The sequence below is a fragment of the Macrobrachium rosenbergii genome, chromosome 2 (assembly GCF_040412425.1).
Source record: "Macrobrachium rosenbergii isolate ZJJX-2024 chromosome 2, ASM4041242v1, whole genome shotgun sequence".
Taxonomy (NCBI): Eukaryota; Metazoa; Arthropoda; class Malacostraca; order Decapoda; family Palaemonidae; genus Macrobrachium; species Macrobrachium rosenbergii.
Window position 1 is genome coordinate 38965039 of NC_089742.1, and position 14694 is coordinate 38979732.

At 35.9% G+C, this 14694-nt stretch overlaps 1 protein-coding gene across 1 annotated transcript in view; it reads left to right on the top strand.

The window, feature by feature from the left end:
• The first annotated feature begins 2205 nt into the window (after positions 1–2205).
• Positions 2206–14694, top strand: part of LOC136845296 (ergosterol biosynthetic protein 28 homolog) — a 238813-nt gene continuing 226324 nt past the window's right edge. The window contains exon 1 of the mRNA XM_067115489.1: positions 2206–2327. Within this exon, the coding sequence (XP_066971590.1) occupies positions 2316–2327 (12 nt within the window). The 5' untranslated portion in view covers positions 2206–2315. The remainder of the gene's footprint in view (positions 2328–14694) is intronic.

Genomic DNA, 14694 nt, shown 5'->3' on the forward strand with positions numbered 1-14694 from the left:
GTTGCATCCCTGTTCACTAGTAAAATATAGACAACTGACGTGTGATAAGGGACATGCAGGTGTGGCAATACGAATTATACATATATATATATATATATATATATATATATATATATATATATATATATATATATATATTTGTATATATAATATACGCTAACATAGAAAATTTTATGATAAGATCCATAGAGGAGGAACTTTGGGGTGTTGAGGGTATGTGGTATAGAAGTTAAATTAGAAAATAATAATAATAATAATAATGATAATAATAATAATAATAATAAAAACACAAGCGTTGTAATGTATAAACAGGAGCGTGACTGGCTTGGAGTTAACATTGGATCTGATACAAGCTCATTTTAGGCCTCTGTGGCTTTTAGTTTTCTGTAAAAGAAAACTATTGTGCCGGCATTGTCTGTCCGCACTGTTTTCTGTCCGCCCTCAGATCTTAAAAAAATACTGAGGCTAGAGGGCTGCAAATTGCTATGTTGATCATCCACCCTCTAATCAACAAACATACCAAATGGCAGCCCTCTAGCCTCAGTAATTTTTATTTTATGTAAGATTGAATTTAGCCAGAATCGTGCTTCTGGCGATGATATAGGATAAGCTGCCACCGGGCCGTGGTTATAATTTCATGGGCCGCGGCTCATACAGCATTATACCGAGACCACCGAAAGATAGATCTATTTTCGGTGGCCTTGAGTACACGCTTAGCGGCTGTACAGAAAACTCGTTTGCGCCGAAGAAACTTTGGCCCATTTTTCTTGTTTAATATCTTTTTGGGTGGAGTGATGTAAGTTAGAAAAAGGACAGCAGATGCATGTGCAGAGTGTGTGAGAAGAAAACTGACATCAAGAGGAGTGCGGAATGGCTGAGGTTTGTAATGTTTCAATACTGATTGCGCCGGGGGGAGGGTGGGGGTGTTGTTAAAGAGAAACTGCATAAACTAGCGAAAAAGTTTGAGTATTTCCAAGGGGAGAAAGTTGTATGTCTGAGCAAGAGTAGGGTTGTGGTGGTAATATGGAAACATGAAGGTTATAACAATAAATGTTAATATTAGTGGCACAGATGGGAGTAGGATGAGTGAAAAGGTGAGTTTTACTGCAGATTTCGTCGTTCTTGATGGTAGTCACGAGCTAATGGCTGAATCAGCTGTCTGCAAAAGTTTAGTGATAGAACAACATTGCAACAGCTTTCGTCTTTTACTTCAGAACCATAACCATGAATATGTGTTTTATATATCTATATATATATATTATATATATATACAGTATACATATATATATATATATATATATATATATATATATATATATATATATATATATATATATATATATATATATATATATATATATATATATATATAAACCTTTGCATGTACACACAATGGTTGAGCTTAGTGCAAATCAACCTGTCTTTACGGATAATAATCTGCGAAATTTAGGCTTTAATTCCAGAATTACAAATCTTCCAGTGATCTCTTTATCTAACCTGTGAACAGTCACATCTCTACAAGGTAAGTAAATTGTAAACATTTATCAAAGAAACTCACAAACTCAAGCGAATAAACACTGTGGAGATTTCATAAACTAACTCAGTTGCTCTCCAGTTGGGCCTTGCTAAAACAGATGCGCTCTTCAGCTGCGTTTTATTGATCTTGCAGACCCAGCTATAACATTCTGTGTACAAAGCAACGGCCATTCTCTCCGAAACATGGCAACCTACTTACCTACATACCATTGGCTAACTGTACAATTAGTACTCTTTATATTAAAGTAAAATACCATCAATGCAACAGAGACGATCGGTATAATAACGAGAAGAGATAGGTTACGGAGAGAGAGAGAGAGAGAGAGAGAGAGAGATTTGTTCAGAGGGAGTTCGAAGTCAATGGAAAATCGTTTACTCTTCCCTCCCTAGACCTGCAAGAAACGTTCGACTGTATGGGGAACGTTTTTTCTTGAAGCAAACGGACCTAAACGAGTTATTTTATCGTCCCAATTACACTTTAGCGAAGAGATAATGTTTTAATCAGCGGCAGAAATGAAATTATACCATTCTCTTCGTAGTTCTTCATAGAATAAACGATATCTTTATGGCCAAAAGAACATTACGACTTAATGCCGTTTTGTTCACTTTCTGCGTAAAGAAAGGCGGGAGTTTCCTCATTGTCGAAAAGAAAGCAGACGAACGCGGCACGCGAGAGACGACGACGGGTTTTGCGCAAAGCTCGAGTCAGTTGTCTTGTTGTTGTTGCAGCAGACGACACAGTCGGTGAAGGTTTAGTAAAGGCAGTGGAGCTGATCGGGATGGTACACCAAGTAAGTCCTCCGCAACATGTCCAGTTTGTCAATGTATTGTAATGATTTCATGGTTAAATGGGTGCCTCGTTGTTTCTCGTTAAACGGCTAAGCGACTTTTAGTGTTGTATCGTGAATGCTAAAGTAGTAGCTGATCGGTACGTGAGGTTTAAAAATCTATTTGAAACTGTGTAACGGTCGGAACGCCAGCAGGTATTTTGTCCAGGTGAAAACTATCTGTCAGGTACATTTTATTTTAAGCTTGCAAATATGCGAGAAGACTTATGCGTGGTATGTTTATATACGATCTTGGCAACATACAAGCGAAATAGCTGTAAGTAAAGCGCGAGTGTAGGATACAGGTGTCATAGGCTAAGTCTAGACTCGTTGGTTTTACCTGTCGTCTTGATTACTTGACGAATAATGCATGAATGAGTAATTGTACCTCATTTTCTTAATGGGCCGAGGGAGATTTAAGATCACGTAGTCGTGTGGGTTGTGTAACAAAAATAAATGGGATTTTATTTATTTCACTCGGCGTTGCAGGTACCACGTAAATCCCTTGGCACCTCAGCTAGTATTGTTGAGCCAGGCTTATTCCCCCTTCTGACGTTTGTAGTAAACCATTGAAAATATTTCATTTGCCATGACAGATGATGAAATCATCTGCCATGGTGCTTTGCCTAGTGAAAGGCCAAAGTAAGCTTATTCAGTGCTATAAATTAGGACTAGGGAGATGGACGTTATTGAAAATTATAGCCGTCACGTAGGCCTATCGATAGGAATTATGATGTTATTCAGAAGCCAACGGATGCACGAACAGGTAGATCATATTCATGAGTAGTGTTCGGGAACCAGAAGGTAAAATTAAACTATTGTCTTTACGTGGGCCTTATTTTATTTCAATTAAAATTTGGTACACAGATCTAAGTGCGCGTTTGGTTGTCTTATTTCCGTTGTTGCTGGGTTAGCCTAAGACCTCAACTCTTGACTTTATTTTGGGAGAGATGCCTCAATGTTTTATTTCAATGAGTGCCACTTTACGATCACATTTATTTTAATAAGGCAGGGAATTAATTTCGGGTTCCCTTCTCACGCTTGTGCAGTACCACTTCTCGACAAATGATAGTTAAGTTACGGAGCTTCTAGAAATGTCATGGTAGGGCTCGTGAGGAAGGGTTCAAGTTTTTTTTTATTTTTTTAACACTGTTGCACCGCACACAATAGTCGAAAAGGACAATGGCATTATTTAGACCTCCAAAAATCGAAGATATTAAGTACTGTACGTCTCCTGTGGGGTACTGGATTTTCTGTACTACGAAGGAACAGTAAAGAATTAGTAGGTTTATATATGTGCAGAAATCGATATACATACACATATTACACATACATATATATATATATATATATATATATATATATATATATATATATATATATATATATATATAATATAATATGTGTGTGTGTGTGTGTGTGTGTGTGTGTGTGTGTGTGTGTGAAAATGCTTCTTCTTGCTAATAAGACATTGCATGACGGATTATTTGGCGGATATGTTTAATTGAAGTGGCTGGCGGATTTCATGATAATCAGAATTCTTTGTTAATTCCCAAAAGATTTTCAGCACCATTTCCTATAACTTATGAATTGATGAGGTCTGAGATAAGGTAAACTTCTGTCAATTTCACGTTCTTGTGGTGAAATGTATTTGCATTTATGCAGGCACATAGTGCATGCGTACATGTCCAAAACTGGATATATCGGTCTACAGTATGTACTTATTAAACATATTGAATAGGAATTGAGCTGTCTTTGTTTCCACAGTATTTTCTGAATAACGTAGTAATGACTTAATAAAATTACATAATAGTGGACAGATAGGTCTATTTTTTCTGCTTCAGGTAATGTTTTCGAGTTCTTAACATTCTTTCATTGATTATGATTTTGTTTTGACACCTTTCTCTTATTATTATGATTACTATTACGAACGTTCTTTAAATATGATTATTACTATTATATATGCGTAGCAAAGAACGAAAGGGAATAAAGCAGAACTGAATATAGAAACCTTTAAATAAACCTTGAGACGAATCCCGTTCACATATTCACGGAGGCGTTTTAGATTTAATCAGTTCTATATGTGGCCGAAATGAGTTGATCGCTTGGGTGGGTGGAAGAGGGTGGAGGAAGTTGTGTTGCTTGTGAGACGTCGTTTCAGTCACTTCCATTATGCCATCCATAAATATCGTAGACCCTTTTTCTTGCTGGAAATTTATCGGAATAAGACGAATCTATAGTCCCTTGAAGTAGTGGAGTAAATTCTGTTTATCTCTCTCTTTGCACATCAGAGTGAATACAGATTATATTAATAGTACTGATAGGGAATGCCTTTTAGAGAGAGAGAGAGAGAGAGAGAGAGAGAGAGAGAGAGAGAGAGAGAGAGAGAACGTGGTCAGGGGGTCACAATTCTTTCCAGAGAGAGAAGTGTTCGATTTCCCCTGAGGCCGAAGTCTTTAGGGACATTTCGTAAAATTCATTGTAACTTTTTAGTTAAGCAGTGAATTATGTAATAGATATTTAGATGATTTTGATGGGTTGCAACTCGGTAGAGGAGGGCATGGGGGCTATCAGCCAATTCCAAAATACTTCCTCCCTAGGGGGAACCATTTCAATAGGGAAAATGAAGACCTTATGTATAAATAGGGTTGCTCCAGGTGATATCCTTTTGGTTGTCGGCAAGACTTTTGTGGGTGAATTTGCTAATACATTCCCATGATAGTCCCGGAGTTGAAGCTGGGTGCTTTATGTTGATAGGTAGTGTTACCAATCACGCCACAGTGCCACCCACACATATGAACAGTATATATATATATATATATATATATTTTATATATATATATATATATATATATATATATATATATATATATATATATATTATATATATATATATATATATATATATATATATACTCTATATGTATACCTTGGTTTACGATTTGGTGCTTTAATACTCTATAATTTGCACTTGAGTTGCTCACTAAGGAGGCCCAGATCCGTGGAACCACCAGAGAATAGTGTCATAAAACTATTATATATATATATATATCTCTCTCTCTCTCTCTCTATCTCTATATATATATATAAGCAGATCCTGCGTAAAAGACTTGAGATACTTTGATTTGCAACTCAACTTTATTTAGCATTGTTTACGGGAAATAAATATTTAAAGACATTCCGAGTGCTGGCTGTCTGTTAAAGAAAATGGAATCTCTGCTTCGTGATACAAAAAGCACAAACGCATTCTCGTACATTCCAAGGCATGCTTATTGATGAAGTATTATTAGTTTGTGCTAAGATTTGCCAGTCATTCTAATCCCGTCTCTGCTTGTCGAGCGTTATGATTTCTTTGTCATTATTCACATTAAACATAAATGTCTTGTTGCAAGGAGGATCGGGTAACATGACTTACGAATTGTTTTGTTTGTTCATGAGCGAATGAATTTTTTTTTTATCGGATTATGAGTGACATGGGACTACTGAATGCTCTGCCAGCCGCACGATTCAGCCGTTACGTTTAGTTTGGATTGTCTGCCAGATGCAAGATTCGATTACATTTTCGTTGTGATTTCGTTGCTATTCGTGACATTGGCATTGCCTTGTTTCCAGTGGCTGACTTTTTAAGTTTTACACGTTTTCTTCGCATGACGTTATAAGGAATGATTATATCTTATGATGTTTCCTAAGAATGATTGTTTTTCCAGTTTCTTTTGTAAAATATCAAGTTTGAAATAACATGAACAACACTCACACACATATATATATATATATATATATATATATATATATATATATATATATATATATATATATATATATATATATATACATACAGTATATATATATATATAGGAGGGTTTATATATATAATGTATGACACACACCCCTGATATATACATACGTGACACACATACATATATATACATACGTACATACATGCACATACACACACACATATATAGGCTATATATATATATATATATATATATACATACATACACACATATAAGTATAAATATATATATATATATATGTATATATATATATATATATATATATATATATATATATATATATATATAAACTTAGGTGTACTGGTAAAGTTAACACACTTATGGGTACGTTTCATTAAATGCCATTATTCCTCTGTTGGCTAAAGCAATGAAATATCCAGCTGGTTGCAGGGTGAGAGTTGATGCGTTCCCTGTGCCACTGCTCTACTTGGTTGTTGTACTTTGGTACATTGCAACCTAAGTGAAAAAGCTCTGTAGGGGAGTTAGTGCCGTCAGTGCATCTCATCACGTGGTGCACTGTAGGCATTACTTAAGGTTCTTTGCAGCGTCACTTGGTCTCTATCTGCAACTTCATTCCTTTCACTATACCTCCATTCATATTCTTTCTTACATCTGACTTCCCACCCTCTGTAACAATTGTTTCATAATACAATTGGGAGGTTTTCCTCCTATTACACCTTTCAAACCTTCTTTCTGTCATTTTCTCTTTCAGCGCTGAATGATCTCATAGGTCCCAGTGCTTGGCCTTTGGCCTAAATTCTACATTCTGTTCTATTCTGTGTGAAAAAGGGTTCACGGCTAGCGACCTCTTACGAAAAGTCTACTGAGAACTTGAGGGCATACATTCTCTCTTCCTTCTGGAAGGGGTGGCGCCGTGAAGGTGTAGCATTCTGGTTTTATAGAGAGTCTAGGGATGAGGTTGCTCGCCCTGCGCCATTTTTCGTGACCCAAGCAGATGATGGTACCTATTTACAGGTGGGTGAGAAGTGAGCTGGGAAACATCCATAGACCTAGCATACGTGAAGTGAGCAAGGCTGCGCGCAGTCACGGAGCCCACATTGGCTGATTAAAGTATTTAAAGATGGGTGATAGGGTCGCCACAATGCTGCATTCATACTTTTATACTGAACTTGGGGTGAACCACTCATTTAGAAAGCTTGCATAACATTAGCTCCGTCATAAACTTACACAGGGAGCTCATCAGCAGCATGCTGAATCCTCTTACACACACTGCACTAAGAATCTTGTGTCTTGGAGGCACTCTCGGGCTCTATGTATACTAACACCTTTCCTTTCCCAAGCCTCTTTCACGCCTATTAACCCTTTCTAGGTCTTCCTCTCCTACCTCCTGACACTTCAGTATTATAACAACCTGTCGCCCTCCATCCTTTCTACACATTTCATCATTTCTCACCCCTTCAGTCCTTCTTATACAGCATACGCTACAAAAACACTACATTTTAACAGTTGTGTCCTTTTTTGTCGCTTCCATAAAAGAAGTGTAGTTCGACAACCCCTTGATACATTCCCACCATGGTGTACATGAACGCTCAAAGTCCCTTTCCAGTTTTACGTAAACACCTTGCTACCTTCGTGCTTCATCTGTTTTGTGACTTTATTCTTTCCTCATTTTACCATCATCAGTTGTATCTACTCCTCAATTCTATTTCCTATTTTCTTCGGTATTAACATACTGTTCTCCATCTTTCTGGATTCTAATTTACGCTTTCTCTTCGTGCAAACGTTTTCAAACATTTGCCGGTTTCTGCAGTTTTTCGTCATTATCACCAGCCGGAAGTACACAAACATAAACCATTCCACGCTACATTCACAACTCATTTTCTTATCCTACAATATTGTACCTACATTTAATATCCTTTCTCTGAGTTCTCGTTCCGTCCATGAAGATATAACACAACAGACGAGATATTACACACCCTACTGGCAGACCGATTTTTACTCCAGTATTCTAATACATGCTTCATCGTTTTTTATCGTTCTCAAAAACCTATTTTCTGTACTCCCCGTACGGGGATAGTGCCGTCAGTCCACCTCACGCTGTGCACTGTAAGCATTATAGGTTCTTTACCTCCGTCCCTTATTTCTAACCTGCAGCCTCTTTCATTCCTTTTACTGTACCTCCGTTCATATTCTCTTTCTTCCATCAGACTTTCCACCCTCTCTAGCAATTGTTTGTGGAGTACAACTACGACGTTTTCCTCCTGTTGCACCTTTCAAACCTTTCTACCCTTAATTTCCCTTTCACGCTGAATGACCTCATAGGTCCCAGCGCTTGGCCTTCGATTCCATTCCATTAATCCTTCTGGCATCTGTCTTACTTGATCAACATCCTATAATACACCTTGCCTTGTCCACTAAGCAATGTTATGGCTGTCATTTTTACAGTAGATTTCGTCAAATTTACATTCATACAGTGAAAAAATGATTCCTCACACATTCCCTGTGAACCTTGATCTCCTTAATTGTAATTTATTGCTTTTAAAACTAGTTATTTGTTCGACCCAGTCCTTTGTTTATATATATATGTATATAAATTTATATGTGTGTGTGTGTATAACGTAAAATATCCTCTCGTACAACTTCGTGACTTTTGGACACATCCGGTTTAGATTTACAGGTAAAGGAGCCAATATTATCACGAGAATGATGATTTTCCAGCTGCCTTACTTAACGTTGTAATAAAGGTCTAATTGCCTTGTAATGATAAATGTAGTAAGGATGCTTATAACAACAGACAGTGAAAATTTCCGCCTACGTTATTATGAATGGAGGAAAATGAAGTTTTCTACTTTCTTGTGTGTATACGTGATTGGCCACTTGCGCACGCGCGAAAAAGATTATTATTATTATTTGTAAAGTACTTGGGACACACTGCTCAGGCAAATTACAATAATGATTAGTATTATTATTGCAAAACTTCCATCACACTTTCATAGCCCAGTCGGAAAACTGATAGTCCATTAAGAGATTATTTTTATGAGTCATGAAATACAGCCGGGCCCATTAGCAACGTGGGGTGACGGGGGTTGTTGGGTTGGTGTGGTGGGGTGTTCGGGGAGGGACGGGAGGAATGCTTAATCCGGAGGCCTAAAATAATAAGTTCATTAGGCAAAATAGACGCTCCGAACTATTTAACTGTTATAGATGGATCATATCAATTATTATTCGCATTCTTCTCTTACATTTTCTGAGCGAATTATTTTTCCGGCTTCTGTTCGTCCGTCCAGTATACTTTTCTCTGCCTATGCTGCTTATTATGCTTTTTATCTGTCTGTGTCTGTCTGTCTCTTTTTTTCTGTATCTTCTTATATCTCTTGTTTCATCATTTGAGCTTAATCATTCTCGTCTTTTCGTCTTTTTTTTTTCAGTAATTTTATTTTAGTATTTTATGCTTTTTTCTCTTCATAGCTGTTGCTTTATGGTATATCAGCCATAATCATCGCTTCCTCTATTATGAATTACTGATTATTTGTAGGTCTGTCAGTAATTCCTTTTCCAGAACCATTTTAATATCTGTTATCCTTTTATCTCTACAGTTTATTATTTGTCTTGAATTTTATTTACGTTCTGGTTTTATCTTTTCAACATTAAGTAAGTCTGTCTGTCATTTTTCTGCCACTGCCTGGTATTTTCCATCTTTATTTCTTATTAGTCATAAGTTCTTCATTCTGTTTCTTTAGTGAAATCTACGCCAATCTACCATTTAATTTCCTCTGAAATGTTTTTTTATCTTTATAGCTCAGCGACCATCTTTTCAAATCCATCGCAGGCCTAATTTGATTTATCTATTTGTGAAATGGGTCTATACGGGGCCCTTTGTTAAATCTGCTCTCTTTTTTTTGTTTTTTACTTGAGGGAGAAAGTGGCTTTTGAAATTTTACCGAAAAAATGGTTTATGGAAAAACTTTTGGGGGGCTGGGCCAAGCTCAATTAAGCTCCACCAGCTTCCATAAAAGATATGCCATAGCATTTTTCTTTCATTTTCTTTATTTCCGCGGAAATGTTCAAGTTGGTCCTTCTGAATATAATATATAAAAAAAAGAGGGTTATGAAGCCACCCTCCCAAAAATTTGACTTTTTTCTAATCTAAAATTTAGTTTTATGAGGCATTAAGGAACTTTTATTTGGTTAATTTTGAATTTATTTTCTCTTTTTTTGGAAAATGAATCTTTGTGTTAATCTGTAATACAAAGGAAGTAAACATGTATGTATGTACAGTATGTATGTAAATGTATACATGTATATTGTACGTATGCATTTACATATATATACTTACATATATTTATATATGTATATATATATATGTATATATATATATATATATATATATATATATATATATATATATATATATATATATATATATATATATATATATATATATGTATATATATATATGTATATATAGTGAGTTTGTATGTTTGTGTATCATGCCTGCTTCCTTTGGATTAGTTTGCGTTATCTGGACACGTTTTGTTTAACCCTTGGTGATTCTGTTCATCAGAACGGTGAAATTATCTTGTAGTTAGTCGACTGTAGTGAGTCGCAGTCACTGTGTAGGAAAGCATTTTGAATGATACTGGGATTTTAACCTTCCAAGAGTCATTCTCCATAAAGGGATCAGGCTTTATAATATATATATATATATATATATATATATATATATATATATATATATATATATATATATATATATATATATATATATATATATATATGTGTGTGTGTGTGTGTGTGTGTGTGTGTGTGTGTGTGTATATATATAAGTTTATTTATTTTTTACAGTAAGCGCTATATTATTATCACAATACTGTTTTCTAAGCATGGTTTGGACTTATGCCTCCGGCCACGCATCCACGGGCATGTAAGATATGTTTAAGGGCCATAAGCATAACAGAATTTTTAACCTCTAGACGATCCTCTTTATCCCCTTTATTTCCGTCTTTGCCTCTGTTCATCCTCCTCCTCCTCCTCCACCTCCTCATCTCCCCCTTCCCCTCCCCTCCCCCTCATCCTCCCTTCCCCCGTTCCCAGACGAGGCATGTCTGTTTACTTTCTTTACCGGCTCTTCTTTTCACCTTTTCCCCATCTCCCATCTTCCCCCATCTCCTCTTAACCTCATTGTTCTTCCTTGGTGGCCTTCATTCCGTCCTTCCTTCCCTGACCCTCCTCACTCCTCACTCCTCACTCCTTCACGCTCTCTTCCCCTCCTAAGATGAAAGTGATTATGCTGGAGGGAACTCTTAGAGGAACTGATTATCACGACGAAGGGAATTCTAGGAGCGGTTCAGCCGGGATAGAGAGTATAATGAAACGGGAGAGAGAATATGGTGATACGGGAAGGAAATTATAATAAAACGGAAGGGGAAATGTAGTGAAAAGGGTAAGAAAATGTGAAACGGAAGGGGAAAGAAATGTCATGGAGCAGAAGAGATAATATATGGGAAGGATATACGAAGTGGTAAGAGGAAACAGTAATGAAAGAGAGATATCGAAGGTAAATGGAAGAGAACATATAATGATCTCAATGTTAAAGTAACGAAATGAAATGCAAAATACTGGTATGGAGGGAATATATAGGGTTTATAAGGAAAATATAATTAAATATAAAGGAAAACCGAATGAAAGGCGAAGAAATTGTGCACTAGAATGAAAATGAAAAAAACAGAAAATTATGAAATTGTGCATTAGAACAAAAATGAAAAAACTGAAAATTATGAAATTGTGCACTAGAACGAAAATAAAAAACCCTGAAAATTATGAAATTGTGCATTAGAACGAAAATAAAAAAACTGAAAATTATGAAATTGTGCATTAGAACGAAAATGAAAAAAACTGAAAATTATGAAATTGTGCATTAGAACGAAAATGAAAAAAAACTGAAAATTATGATAATTGAAGGAAAAGAAAAAACATGAAATTTTCATGCACAATTTTGTAAAAGGAACTTTTACAGCTGTATGCTCGTGACTGTGTTTGCTGTATCCTAAAAAGACAAGTCTCACTGTTCATGCATTGTAAGAAAAAAACGTGGAAGAAAAAGTATATCTTAGTTTAACCAGACCACTGAGCTGGTTAACAGCTCTCCTAGGGCTGGCCCGAAGGATTAGACTTATTTTTACGTAGCTAAGAACCAACTGGTTACCTAGTAACGGGACCTACAGCTTATTGTGGAATCCGAACCACATTATGACGAGAAATGAATTTCTATCACCAGAAATAAATTCCTCTAATTCTTCATTGGCGGCCCGGAGAGTCGAACGCTGGGCCAACAGCATGCCAGTCGAAAGCTCTACGACCCCTCCAAAGAAGAACTAAAACGTGGAAGAAACAGCTATTTTCCCATTTAACTACTAAACAGCTATTTTCCCATTTAACTACTTGCTATGTATGCTTGTTTCTCCCCTCTGTTTATTTGTCAATATTCTTTTTTTATGTTCCATGGAAAATTACCCAGGACGTTACCGTGATGACCTTTTATGCCACTTGCCTAAAATTTTAGAAATAATAATAATAATAATAATAATAATAATAATAATAATAATCCCCGCAGGGGGGTAGTGCCGTCAGTGTACCGCATGCGGTGCACTATAGCCATCACTTAAGGTTCTTTGCAGCTTCCCTTCGGCCCCTAGCTGCAATCCCTTTCATTCCGTATCCTGTAACTCTGTTCATATTCCTTTTCTTCCATGCTGCATTCCGCCCCTCTCCTTACAGTTGATTCATAGGGCAAATGCGAAGTTTGCTTCCGGTTACACCTTTAAAACCTTTTACTGTTAATTTCCGTTTCAGGGCTGAATGACCTCATAGGTGCCAGCGCTTGGCCTTTGCATAAACGTCATATTCTACTCTATTCTGTTATAATAATAATAATAATAATAACAATAACAATAATACTTTATGGTGACGAATATGTAGCTGGAAAATAATCTCTGAGGGGAAAAAGATCATCAAAATGTAAAGTCTGACAGATTCGATTCATCGACTAATGGTGACGATGATTTCGAATTCATGTTGATACAGATATAAATTAAAAAAGAAGAGAGAAACCCATTCTAACTGTTGAACTAAAAGAATAATGTACCTGGTAGTTAGGAGAGTGTTGTGGCAGCAGCAAGGATGAAGAAAGAGCAGGGTGTTAGCAACGTCATCTCAATACAATCTTTTGAGAATAAGATATATATATATATATATATATATATATATATATATATATATATATATATATATATATTATATATATATATATATATATATATATATATATATATATATATAGCCTATAATATAAATGTGTGTAAGTGTTTCCTCTATTACTTCATGCATTTTATACCTTTTTCTCTTGAATACAAAGGTTGCACATTTGGATCCACCCTTGAATTGAGTTCTTTTTTGTTGTTTGTATTTGCAAATATATCCAGCTTCATTTTACGAGGGGTCTTGAGAATTTTGAGTAAACGGCAACATCAATATCTTCTATTTTTTTTCTTTTGCAGTTTTACATATTTCCTTCGCAATAATGGCCTTTTAAATGGGTAATGAATCCAGTGGGAATTCTATGTCCCTTCTGTTCAGGAATATCCATTATCATCACTACACTGATGGAAATCGTTGTGGGCTCCAGATTTATTTAATTATAAAAGGCGAATGCATCATCTGTAGTAATTCTTTGCAATATTTGCTCGTTTATCTGGTGCTAGGTTGTGCAAAATAGTATTGCTTATGGTAATTTTCGTAATGAATACTGACCATTATTATTGTTATTATTATTATTATTATTATTATTATTATTATTATTATTATTATTATTATTATTATTATTATTATTGGTGAAGAAATCCACAATGGTGTAAGTGTAAACACATGTTAAAAATACATGCAAAACGAGAGGTTCTCGAAAGCTCTCGTGCTGTATATATTTTTAATATAGATTTACACTTACACCATTGTGGATTTCTTCACCATTCTAGTGACTCAAGCAATTATTATTATTATTATTATTATTATTATTATTATTATTATTATTATTATTATTATTATTATTATTATTATTATTATTACATCTGATTTTTAATTTTTATTTTTGGAATGCTGACCTCTATTACTCTCTCTCTCTCTCTCTCTTTTTCTTTTCTCTCTCTCTCTCTCTCTCAAACGAAACAACTCACTCCTTTCAGTTTTCCTTGGCTGTTTTCCCCCTCGTGCTTTGAATGATTGACAGTTGCTTTGTCTCATTCTGCCGAACGGAACGCATCGTCGAAAGTGGTCGATGTCGCACAATGCAATTCGTAATAGCTGTCCATTATGCAGGGGTGTTTTCCGAAACGCTATACCCCCACTATCCCCTCCCCCCTCCTCTCCCCTCCTTCCCCCCTCTCCTCCTCCTCCCTTTTTTGGACCAGTGGCAGAGACAAGGAAAAACACTGAGTAGCCCCTTCATGCTTATTGTTATTTTGGCAGTTTTGCGTGAAGAGCCGAGATGGGGGAAATAAATTTTAAAAGCCACCGGAGCT